General features: G+C 34.6%; 1 protein-coding gene across 5 annotated transcripts in view; it reads left to right on the top strand.

The window, feature by feature from the left end:
* The window catches only part of MAN1A2 (mannosidase alpha class 1A member 2), a 182467-nt gene that overhangs the window by 67993 nt on the left and 101076 nt on the right, over nucleotides 1-13398 (top strand). For all 5 annotated transcript variants that reach the window (XM_082458798.1, XM_082458797.1, XM_082458799.1 and 2 more), the window contains exon 4: nucleotides 12209-12327. In XM_082458798.1, coding sequence (XP_082314924.1) covers nucleotides 12209-12327 — 119 coding nt within the window. The remainder of the gene's footprint in view (nucleotides 1-12208; nucleotides 12328-13398) is intronic.

The following is a 13398-nucleotide window of genomic DNA, read 5'->3' as shown; positions in this document are numbered from 1 at the left end:
TCACTTATCCATTCTTCTGCCTCAGTTATTCTGCTATTGATTCCTTCTAGTGTATTTTTCATTTCAGTTACTATATTGTTTATCTCTGTTTGTTTGTTCTTTAATTCTTCTCGGTCTTTGTTAAACATTTCTTGCATCTTCTCGATCTTTGCCTCCATTCTTTTTCCGAGGTCCTGGACCATCTTCACTATCATTATTCTGAATTCTTTTTCTGGAAGGTTGCCTATCTCCACTTCATTTAGTTGTTTTTCTGGGGCTTCATCTTGTTCCTTCATCTGGTACATACCCATCTGCCTTTTCATCTTGTCTATCTTTCTGTGAATGTGGTTTTAGTTTCACAGGCTGCAGGATTGTAGTTCTTCTTGCTTCTGCTGTCTGCCCTCTGGTTGATGAGGCTATCTAAGAGGATTGTGCAAGTTTCCTGATGGGAGGGACTGGTGGTGGGTAGAGCTGGCTGTTGCTCTCAGGTTTACTTTTTCTAATTACTGTTTTCATTTTCTACCTTCATTTTAAAAGTAGGACCTAACTTTTTAGGTACTTTCTAAAACCTGAGTGCAGTAGTCCCCTCTTATCTAAGGTTTTGTTTTCCCTCTGCAGTAGTCAGTTACCTATAGTAAACCTTGGTCTGAAAATATTAAATGGAAAATTTCAGAAATAATTCATAAATTTTAAATCGTGTGTCTTTCTAAGTAGCGTGATGAATCTTGCACTGTCCTGCTCCCTCCAGCCTGGGGTGTGAACCATCCCTTTGTCCTGCTTGTTAGTCACTTACTAGCCATGTGGATTATGAGATCAACTGTGGAGTTATTGCAGTGCTTGTGTTCAGGTGACCCTTATTTTACTTAATAATAGCCCCAAAGCACAAGAGTAGTGATGCCAGCAATTTGGATTTGCTAAAGAGAACCTGTAAGTGCTTCCTTTAAGTCAGGTGTCCCCAACCCCTGGGCTGAATACCAGTACTGGTCTGTGGCCCATTATGGACCAGGCCGCACAGCAGGAGTGAGCGGTGGGCAAGCGAGTGAAGCTTCATCTGCTGCTCCCCATCGCTCACATTACCGCCTGAACCATCCCCCCTCACCCCCTGCTCCCCGTGGAAAAATTGTCTTCCATGAAACTGGTCCCTGGTGCTAAAAAGGTTGGGAACCGCTGCTTTAAGTGAAAAGATGAAAGTTCTTGACTTAATAGGGAAAGAAAAAAAAATCATATGCTGATGGATCTAAGGTAAGCACGAATGTTGTATTTGTGAAATTGTGAGGAAGGAAATACTGTGCTAATTTTGCTGTTATACCTTAACCTGTACAAGTTATGGCCACAGTGCAGTAAGTGCTTAGTTAAGATGGAAAAGGCATTAAATTTGTACAATAAGATCTTTTAAGGAAGAGAGAGAGAAAGAGACCACATTCACATAACTTTTATTACAGTAAATTATTACAATTGTTCTGTTTTTTTATTAGTTACTGTTGTTAATCTCATACTGTGCCTCATTTATAAATTAAACTTTATCATACGTGTGTGTGTATAGGAGAAAAAACATAGTATATGTAGAGTTTGGTACTATCCAGGCTTTCAAGCATCCACTGGGGGTCTTGAGATGAATCCCCTGTGGATAAGGGGGAACTGTTGTATTTCTGCGGAACTATAATTTGAAGCAACATGTATTTTTTGGCAAGTTTCAGTCAAGACTTAGTTATAGTTGCTTTTGAAAACACAGATGTGATAGATTTTCTATTTACATACAGAGGTTTTAGTCATTTATTTGAGTATTTTGAAGCTTTTTCTGCATTGTTTTACTTTAAGGAAGGTAGGTACCTATTTGTAATTTTTTATCTTCAACGGAATACCAATTCTGATACTTGATATTTTAGAGGAGGAGAAAAAGGATGGGAAATTCCAGTAGTGCTATCTATGTATGTTTAAAAAAAAAAAAAAAAAGTAACATGCCCAAGGTGACTCATTCGGTAAATTGAGTGAATTATATTGTACATTCACAGTTCCAAGGGAAAAATTAACATTATGTGTGTCTGGATGGAGGTCTGGGGAAGAGGTTTTTTTTTTGGCTGTGTTGGGTCTTCTTTGCTGTGCACAGGCTTTCTCTAGTTGTGGCGAGCAGGGGCTACTCTTTGTTGCAGTGTGCGGGCTTCTCTTGTTGTGGAGCACGGGCTCTAGGCGTGTGGGCTTCAGTAGTTGAAGCATGCAGGCTCAGTAGTTGTGGCACACAGGCTCTAGGGTGTGTGGGCTTCAATAGTTGTGGTGTGTGGGCTTGGTAGTTACGGCTTGTGGGCTCTAGAGCTCAGGCTCAGTAGTTGTGGCACACAGGCTTAGTTGCTCTGTGGCATGTGGGATCTTCCTGGACCAGGGATTGAACCTGTGTCCCCTGCATTGGCAGGCGGATTCTTAACCACTGCGCCACCAGGGAAGTCCCTGGGGAAGAGCTTTGTTTAACTTGAATTTGCTCTTTCTACCTTTCTTGAGTTCAGTTCACTTGTTAAACTTATCAGTTTAAAAGAGTAAGTTAACTTACTTAACAACTTTTACTTAATTCAAGGATAAGTCTTGAGAATTACCAAGTTGTTCTTTATAGTCTTCACTTCTTTCCCCTCTTTTAGATGCTTCTTGGCGTGATAGATATCTTTTAAATAACAGGTGAAAGCAAGAAAATATTAATGGGGCAGAAAGCACATACGTTAGTCATATGCAGTGCAATCATCTTTACTAATTGTAATGCAATACCACAGTAATCCAAATAACATTATTTTTAAATTGTGACTCTGAAAGAATTTTTCTAGCACTATGATTTCTCTTACAATTTGTTTGATACTTGATTGTTTTCTGTCAAAAAAAGAAAATGACTGAAAAATCATTTCTCCTGGGTCTGAGAGATGTTGGGATGGAGGAATAATGGAAAAAAATTTTCCTTTAGGTAATCAAAGACACCAGAGATCTCATATATGACATTTAATTTAGTGGGTATCATTTAATGAAACAGTTTATTTCTTCAGCAGAGGTTATAGAGTGATCTGAAGAGTTCCTGTTGCTTTGTGGATGCCACAATGAGACATTAGTGTACTAAAAGTCATTATATTTAGTGATTAATTAAAATTAGACCCTCTCTGCAAGTAACCATCCCTTTATATTAAACTCAGTGGTAAACTCTGAGCCCTTTTAAACAATTGGAATATGAACATGTATCAAACATGAGTTGGATGTTAATTTTCTGCTTGGTTTTTTAAACCTTATTTCTCAGAACATCTAATGTAGTAACACTTATCAGATAGATACTGGTCCTAGGCAAGGTAGTAGGTAAATAATATACATTTATTTTATTTAATCATTGCAGTAACTGTGTAAGGAAAGACTATTTGCTGAATTTAAACCCCGATAACGTCTTAAAATTTTATTCCGTATAAGTCAATATAAATAATTTCTTTTAGGGAGCAAAAGGAATGTTTCTTAAATGAATGTGATTCTGTTAAAATCCTAATGGGTAAGTTTTGACTTAATGTTTTTCTTTTTAAAAATAATAGCATTTATTTTTTTAGGAAAGGTGGTTTTAATTCGTGGTACTTTTGTCAGACTTCTTCAAAAGTGACCTTTGTAGACCACTGTTTAGTTAGGTTGTTAAATGATGACCAGGGCAGTGGCAGCTTCAGATTATTGTCAGGTGAGTTATTGTCAGCTGCTCATTAGGATCATTAAGTTGATTTACTGGGTAAACAAAGTTATTTGTGAGGTCATAGAAATTAAAGGAGCTTAGAGATGGAAAGGGTGACTTTACAAAATGAGCCTTTTAACTCATTAAAAGAGCAGAAGCAATATTTTGTCAGTTTTGGTCCGCCATTTCTGAGGGATCGTCTTGTAATGAGTAGCAATTAAGTATTTTCCAATAAAAAGTTGTACCTTTTTATTGAGTCATCAGGTCAGTTATTTGCTTTAGAGACTCTGTGATTGGGTTTGTGAATAAACTGTATTTTCCTTTAGAACAATAGTCACATACACGTTATTAGTAGCAACATCAGTAGTATTTATATAATGCATATTGTGGTAGACTGAGTCTTGTCCCCCATCAATTCACATGTTGAAGCTCTACCTTCCAATGTGACTGTATTTGGAGATAGAGCCTTTAAGAGGTAATTAAGATTGAATGAGGGGCCCTAATCAGATAGGGCTGGTACCCTTAAAAGAAGAGGAAGAAACACCCAAGCTCTCTCTCCCCCTGCACATGCACCAAGGAAAGGCCGTGTGGGTATGATATAGTGAGAAGGTGGGCATCTGCAAGCCAAGAGGAAGGCGCTCCTCTAAAAACTGGAAGCTTGATCTTGGTCTTCAAACCTCCAGCACTGTGAGAAAATAAATTTTTGTTGTTTAAGCGTCCTAGTGGATGGTGTTTTGTTATGGCAGCCTGAGCAGACTAATAAACGTGCTATATGCCAAGGACTGATGTAAGTGATTTATGTGCACTATGAGACAGGTACTATTATTATTGTTCAGGAAACTGAAGCACGGTTAGGGTTAACTAACTTATTCAAGGTTGCACAGCTAGTAAATAATGTAGCCAGAATTTGATTACAGGCAGCTTAGTGCTAAGGTTCATGCTTCTAATTGATATTTTATTCTGCTTCAGTAAACTTTAAAGATAGAAAAAAATTTATACCAGCACATGGGAAAAATCCATTATGACAAAATTACAGTGAAATGGTAGAAAAGTGAAAATGCAATGTGTATTATTTTCAGTAGTCAAAATTAGTTGCTTATACTTTTAGAAAAATTTTTGAGTGGTTACATTTTTTTTCCCAGCCAAATAAGCTAAGTGGGAATGGATCCTTTATTGTTTATTTTGTCTTATATTTTTAGACATGTAGTTAGTTTATTAAAGGATTAATAAAAAAGAGTTTGACTCTGTTTCCTACTTGCTCTGTTCCTTTTCTGCATCTCATATTCTTGCTGGTGAGTATGATTTGAGATTTTTTTAAAAAAAATCTGTTTTTAACCTTTTTATTTACATAGAAGAAGTCTAAGGGAGGAGTCATAGTCCTGAGTGTCTCATTTGACCTCCCAAATTCAGTATGCCTTTACAGAATCAGAATCTTAAGAGTTGGGAGGGACTTTAAAAGTCTAGTCTATTACTATAGGAACATATAGGCAGGTATTGAACTCTTACAATATTCTAGATTATTAGGAAAACAATTTAAAATGTGTCCATTTCCTGTCTCTTAGCCTTGATTATTAAAACATTCTTTTATATGGTAACTGAAATCATATTCCTCTGACTTTTGTCTAGTTTGTCCTTGGCATCAGAGGATTCTTTATGTACAGATAACAGAAGATCCATTTCAAAATGGCTTAAACTAAAAAAGAAATTTAATCGGCTCAATGATGTTCTAGAGTAGATCTGATACCAGCTAAGCTTTTTTCTTTATCTCTTTCCTCTATTTTCCTCTTTGTGTTTGTATCTTCAGGCTGGCTTCATAGAGGGATGGCTGCAGCAACTTGAAGCTTCATATCTTCCTACTAACACATCTATAGAAAAGAGAACACTGTAGAGAAGAGCACTTGGTTTTCTCAGAAACCACCTTGTTTCTTGTTTATCTGGGTCTTGTGTCCAGCCTTGACCCAAAAGCTATACCCAGAGGGTTGGGATAGCTTCCTTTGGTTTTGCCTAGTTAGGGCTCAGCCCTGGAGCTTGTGAGTGGGAAGAGGAAAATGTTGATGGACATAAGTTATCACTGATAATAATTTTTCCAGCAGTGATTAATAGTCACAATGAATTATTTTTACTTAGATATCCTGGAGAATTGAAAGATTTTTGTTAGGAATAGATCTTTTTGCATTTCAAAGAATTTTGATTTGGAACAGAATGTTACTTGATCTTACAATGCTTTTTGAAGTGCACCTTTTATTTTCAGTGTATGTGTGTATGTATAAATTCTTCTTGATATTTATTACTTGCTAATGATTTCTAACATTTTGTTGAGGATTTTGCATTCATATTTTGGGAAGGATATTGTTTTGTATTTTTCTTGAACTATCGTTGTCTTGTTTCAGTATCAGTGTAATATTGACCTAATAAAATGAGTTTGGAAGTGTTCTCTGCTCTTCATTTTTCTGGAAAAGATTGTGTACTGTTGGTTTTACATTTTTCTCAAGTTTTTGATATAATTTGCCAGTGAAACCATCTGCATCTGGAGCTTTTTTTTCTGGGAGGTTTTTAAGCTACAACTTCAGTTTATTTCACATCCTCTATAAGGGCCATTCGGTTTATCTGTTTCACCTTGGGTTAGTTTTGGTAGTTGATGATTTTGAGGAACTGGTCTATTTCATCTAAGCTATTGATTTTGTGTGCATAGAGTTGTTTGGAGTATTATCTTGTTACCTTTTGAATATCTGTGGCAGCTGTAGTTATAACTCTTTCATTGCTAATATTGGTAATTTATGTTATTTTTTCTTTGTCCTGCTAGAAGTTTATCAATTTTATTGATATTTTCAAAGAAGCAGCTTTTGGTTTCATTGATCTTCTTTATATTTTCTTTATGTTTTCAATTCTTTGATTTCTGCTCTTTGTTATTTCCACTCTTCTGCATGATTTGGGTTGCTTTTGTTCTTGCTTTTCTAGTTTCTTGAAATAGAAGCCTAGATTATAGGTTCATGATCCCCTTTTCCAGTGTAAACATTTAGTGCCATAAATTTTTTGCTAAGTGGTGCTTTAGCTGCATCTGAAAGATTCTGATATGTTGTGTTTTCATTTTTATTCAATTCAGTATGTTTGAAAACTTCCCTTGAGTAAGTTGTTTAATTGCTAAATGCTTAGAGATTTTTCTTTTTCTGTGATTGATTTCTAATTTAGTTCCATTATGGTCAGAGAATATACTTTGTGCAATTACAATTCTTCTGAATTATTTAAGATTTACTTTTTGACCCAGAATATGGCCTGTCTTGGTGAATGTTCCATTGGTGCTTGAAAAGAATGTTTATATGTGTAGTGACTGTTACTGGGTGTAGAATGTTCTGTTAATGTCAGTTAGATCTCATTGGTTTATGGGGTTGTTCAGGCTTCTTCTGTTCTTGCTGATTTTCATCTAGTAGTTGTGTCAGTTACTGAGAGAGAGATGTTGAAGTTCCCAACTCTAATATTGGATTTCTTTCTTACTCCTTTCAATTCTGTTAGCTTTTGCTTTATATATTTTGAGGTACTCTTGTTAGGTGCTTACACATTTAGGATAATTATATCTCCTTGATAGGACCACCAAAGCCCTAATATCAAAACCAGACAACGATATTACAATAAAAGGGAACTATCGACCAATGTTCCTCATGAACGTGGACACAAAAATCTTTGACCAAATTAGATTTATCTTAGTAAATCTAATTCAGCAATATGTAAAAAGAATAATACGTCATGACCAAGTGGGGTTTATCTGAGGAATGTGTGGTTGGTTTAACATTTGGAAATTAGTCAATATAGTTGAAGATATTAAGGGACTAAAAGAGGAAAATGTTATGAGCATCTCAGTAGATGCTGAAAAAGCATTTAACAACACTCAATATCCATCCATAATAAAAACTCTCAGCAAACTTGGACTGGAAGGGAACTTTTTTAGCCTGATAAAGAGTATTAAAACACACCCACCCACCCACACACACAAGAAAATTCTAGGGAATCTACCAAACAACAATAAAAAAGTACTAGAATGAAAACTAATTTAGTAATGAGGCCATATGATACAAGTTTGATATACAAAATAAATTATATTTCTAGATGCTAGCAATAAACAGTTGTAAGTACAATTTTAAAATAATATCATTTGCAGTAGCATAAAAATGTGAAGTATATGTGGATGAATTTAACAAACTATGTGCAAAGTCTATACACTGAAAACTGTGATTATTTAAAGAAATTTAAAAGGACTTAAATGAGAGAGATGCCTTTATGAATTGGAATACTCGGTATCGTTGAGATGTTAGTTCTCTTGAAATCCATATTTAGATTTAAAGCAATCTAAGTAAAAATGACCTTTCCACATAAATTGATAGGCTGATTCTAAAATCTGTATGAAAACACAAAGCATGTACAATTATCAAAATAATTTTTAAAAAAGAACAAAGTTGAAGGATTTACACTACTTGATTCTAAGATTTACTGTAAAGCTTTGGTAATGAGGACAGTATGGTTTTAGCATAAAGATAGACATAGAGATCACTGAAAAAGAATAGAAATAGAACTGCACATACATTTTTAATTGATTTTCAACAAGGGTGCTTTCAGTGGGTTATAGGTAAGTCTTTCCAATAAGTGGTGTTGGGTCAGTTATATATTCATGTAGAAAAATAAAAACCTTGACTCTTCAACATTGTATACAAAAATGAACTTGAAATGAATCATAGATCTAAACATAAAAACTGAAAGTGTAAAACTTCCAGTAAAAAATATTTGAGAAAATATTTGTGACCTTGAGGTGAGCAAAGAGTTTTTAGAATACAAAAGGAATAAACCATTAAGGAAAAAAAAATTGATAAATTGGACTTCATGAAAATAAAAAATTTCTGCTTTCCAAAAGACATTAAGGAAATGAAAAAGCAAGCCCCAGAATTGGAGAAGATATTTGTGATACATGTATAAGGATGTATTCAGAATATATAAATGATTTACTAGTAATTCACCAAAGAAGGTAAATGAATAGCCAATAAGCACATCAGTCACCAGGGAAATTAAAATTCAAACCACAATGCAAAATCCTACATACCCAGTAGAATGAATAAAATTAAAAAGACCAACAATGTCAAATACTGAGAAGGATGATGGAACAACTAGACCTCTCATACATTGCTGCTGGGAGTATACAGTGGCACACTATGGAGAGCAGTTTGTCAGTCTCTCATAAAGTTAAACACAAACTTACTTTACCCCCCAGCAAGTCCATTCCTAAATATTTCCAGGATGCTCATGAGTGAGATCAGATAATAGTTTTATTTTTCTTACTAAGTTATATTTTTGCATCAATGGTATGCAGAATTCGTAAGTTGAATTTTAAGCTTTCTTTTCCTATGTTCTATCAAAATTTATGTCGGAGTTATCATCCTTAAAATTAAAGTAGAATTTATTCTATGAAACTTCTAGAGTGTGATACTTTTATAGTGCGTAGCTCTTTGAAAATTTCTCAATTTCCTGTTTCTTGGTCTGCTTATCTAGATTTTCTATTTCCGTTTTCATAAGTCAAAATAATACCTATTTTCTTAGAAAATTGTCAATTCCACTCATTTTCAAATTTATTGGGAAGATATGGCTAAATTAGGCTTTTAAAAAAATAGTTTTCTTAATTTCCTTTGTATCTGCCTTTTAATATACTCTCAATTCCTTTTTTTGTGTTTTTATATTCACATGACTACTTTTAAAAAATCAGTTGGTCCTAGATTTATTGTATAGTTCTTTTCATAGAACCATCTCTTGAATTTATTATTTTGACAGTTTTCTTTATTCCTAATTCATTGATTTCTTTAGCTTTTCTGATTCTTCTACTTTGTTGCTCAAGTTTATCATTCTTTTTCTTATTTTCTTAGTAGAACATTTTCATTTGTTCTTATTAAATAGTATACAATTTTTAAGTTATGAGTTTTTCTCAGAGAACTGGTTCAGTTGACTCCTATGTTCTCATAATAAATCTTTATTAATGTTTTATATATTCTGTAGTGTCATATTTTAATTCTTATTTGACCCAAGGGTAGTTTTAGACCCTTTACTTTTTTCCAGTTGAAACCTTGAGTTGTCTAGATAAACACTCACAGTGATAGCCAGTAATTTCAGTTTTGCCTTTTTCTTCTTTGTGCTGTTTAGCTCGTGGCACAAACCTCTCCCTGTGGAACAAACTAGAATTGGTATAAATATGTGGGTCAGGCCTTTTTCCATTTCAGAGTAGTCAGCACCTTAGGGGAGCATGCACTTACAGAGCTAAATAAACAACTAGAGAACTGAGCATAACTACCTATAAAAATTGAAATAAGAACAAAAACAGGGACTCCTAAGGATTTAAAATAAGGATGATAAATATTGTGGACAAAATACAAAAATAAAAAAGAGGTACATATTTAATTCAAATGATTACGCAAGAGATAGGGATATATGGGTGACTAAATGGCTTGATAAAATTTTTATTATCTTAATTAAAAGCTGAGGAACAAGAAAAGCAAAAGGAAAGTATGTCTGTAATAACCCAGTTAATATCAACATGAAGGGAACTGAGTGGGGGGAAGACCAAGGGATTTATCAGAGTGTGGTGTAGTACTTGTTTTATTAGTGGGAAGCTATACTTCTTCATAAGTTGAAGAAATTATTAGGAGCACATGAATAAGAAAATGTGATGTAGGTTGAGGACAGTCATTATAAGAACAAATTTGTATAGCCTTAAACCATCACAAGAAAACACTGTTTATTTAGGAGAAAAAGGAATGGAATTAAAAAGGAAAGAAAAGAAGGAATACTAAATGGAAAATGTGAACCTAAGTAGTGTCAAATGCTGACTCCTAAAATATCACCAAGATAACTTGTTGATAAGACAAAGCTGAGTTTAATGCTTACCATGGTAAGGGAGATCACTACCTCACCAGAGCCATAGTAAGCCTGTCAGACGAGGAAGGACAAAGTTGAGATATATATTGAGATTTTAAGTCTTGTTTAACAAGGGCCTTTCAGTTGGGGAGTTATGGTTGATTATGGCTTGGTTATGATTGGGTAAGGATCATGATATAATAGTTTCGGATTGGTGAGTGGAGAATTTAGAGGCAAGAGGTTTAGAGTTTTGGAGTGTTAGCCCTCATTTGATACTTTCTGTTAAAGAGTTGATGGATCTTTCACGAAGTTCCTGGAATGAACAATAACTTATTTTGCAGCTTCTCTCTTTCTGAGCAAGCGTTTCCTGGAAGAGTAAACTCAGGTTGATGAAAACAGTGTAACAGTAAAGTCATGTTAATGTAGACAATAAGCTGTGTGGGTGATTTTCATTCTCAGAAGGTAGAAATAATAGTTGCATTCCTGGGGTTAGGGAGGACCCAGCTGCTCCATGTTATTTGTTCTTTTACTACACTACTAGATTTGTCTTGCTAGTATCTTATTCAGGATTTTTGCAGTTCTATTCATTAGGAAGATCGGCCTGTTCTGTTTTCTTGTGTTTACAGTATCTAGTTTTGGTATCAGTTAGGCTAGCTTTGTTGAATTAGTTCCTCCCTCCCTGAAACATTTTCTTTTAAGATCAAGATGATTTCTTTCTTGAAGATGGGTAGATCTTACTATTTTGATTTTCTCTACTCACATTTTATTTTATGACTTCTTTTTAAATATGTTCTACCTGCTTTTTGATTGTTAAGGACTGTTACAGTTTATATTCCACCACGGTTATATAGCCTTGTTACACTTTCGTTATTATTTTAAGTATAGTTTTTGCCCTTTCTATGAATTTATACCAAAAGAGCATGGTTCCTGGTTGTCTTATGACTTAGCTTATCATCTTGAACCACCTTCCCCATTTCTTAAATTAATCCTCTTTCCCCCCCCCCAATCTATCTCAATTAAGTAGATAGATATCTCATTTTCTGACCAGGAAGAAAATTAAGGAGAATTATAATTTTAGTTTCCCTTTATCTTCCTATTAGTTATCAATGTGTCATCTTTAGGAAAATGTTTTAAACAATGTATATTATCTATTCTTATGGAAAAGTGAACCATGCTGGGTATTTTTTTTCATCCTTATATTTCTACTTTGATTTACTTTTTTTAAAAATAAATAAATAAATTTATTTATTTATTTATTTTTATTTTTAGCTGCATTGGGTCTTCGTTGCTGCGCGTGGGCTTGCTCTAGTTGCGGCGAGTGGGGGCTACTCTTGGTTGTGGTGTGTGGGCTTCTCATTGCTGTGGCTTCTCTTGTTGCAGAGCACAGGCTCTAGGCTCACAGGCTTCAGTAGTTATGGCACACGGGCCCAGTAGTTGTGGCTCATGGACTCTAGAGTGCAGGCTCAGTAGTTGTGGTGCACGGGCTTAGTTGCTCCACGACATGTGGAATCTTCCCGGACCAGGGCTCGAACCCATGTCCCTGCATTGGCAGGCAGATTCTTAACCACTGTGCCACCAGGGAAGTCCTGATTTACTTTTTAAATGTAAAAAATTAAAACAGACCTTGCATGAAGGGCATCTTTTTAATGACATTTTCCCCCCCATATATAGGAAGTTCACAAATGGGTGCTACTATAGTAGATGCTTTGGATACCCTTTATATTATGGGACTTCATGATGAATTCCGAGATGGGCAAAAATGGATCGAAAACAACCTTGATTTCAGCGTGGTGAGTATACAATTCATAATTTATTACATTGACTATGAAAAGACACTGTAACAGTAGTTTTGAGTGTTATACTAGCAGTTTAAGGAAATCCTAAGTCCCCCTTCTTCTTTTGCGATTGTCAGTTGTTCAGTTTTTGTGTAAAATAAACACCCTTTCTCACCATTTTCCTTTTCCTTTTCTTACCCTTATCATTGAAGGTAATATGTTGCATGTGTTAAGGCAAGAGTTAGGGAAAAAAAGCACATTGAATTAGAAATATCAGGAAACCATAAATTACTTTATAAATATTAAGTGTTTTATTATTTTTTAAAGAAATAATGATTTGGTACAGTTTTTAAAAACATTTTTTAAAAAATCTATTTTATTTTTTAAATTGAAGTGTAGCTGATTTACAGTGTTGTGGATTTGGCACAGTTTTGAAGAGCCTTCATAGTTAGGCACATGCTCATCCTTCCAGCATTTTGGCATAGTTGTTAAGTAGTGCTGCTTAGGTTTGAAGCCCAGCACAGCCACAATTCTAGTGCTACTTGGGAAACCTATCTATAAGTAAGTGCTACTTATTCTTTCTAAACCTGTCATAAAATTGCTATCCTATTGCAATATTTTGAGGATTATTTGAAATAATCTGGTACATATTCAGTGTTCAGTAAATGTTAGCAGTTATTTTCATTGTTACCAGTTTTCACCTAAAAGATGTGTGGACTATTTTGTCATATTCATTTTCATCTTTCATGATATTTTTACTTTGCTGTTCTTCTGACTGTAGTGAGAAACCACTCCTTATGTGTTTTTCTCTTTGGCAAACTCTGTATCATTCAAATTGTGATTTAAATCCACAATTATTTCTTCTCTGATGCCTTTCCTGATGCTAATTAGACAAAAACTGATTACTTTCTTTTATATTATTTTAGCATTTTGGACACAGCTCAGAACAATTTTTATTGTCAAGTTTAGGTTTGGCTGTGAATGACAGAAAATCTAGTACAAAATAGCTTAAACAAGATACATGTTTATTTCTCTTTCATGCAAGTCAATTACAAAGATAAACAGTTTAGGGCTGGTTTGGGTAGC

Source organism: Balaenoptera physalus (genome assembly GCF_965194825.1).
Source record: "Balaenoptera physalus genome assembly, chromosome: 1".
NCBI lineage: Eukaryota > Metazoa > Chordata > Mammalia > Artiodactyla > Balaenopteridae > Balaenoptera > Balaenoptera physalus.
Note: the sequence above shows the minus strand (reverse complement) of the source record. Positions and strands in the feature narration are given on the sequence as shown.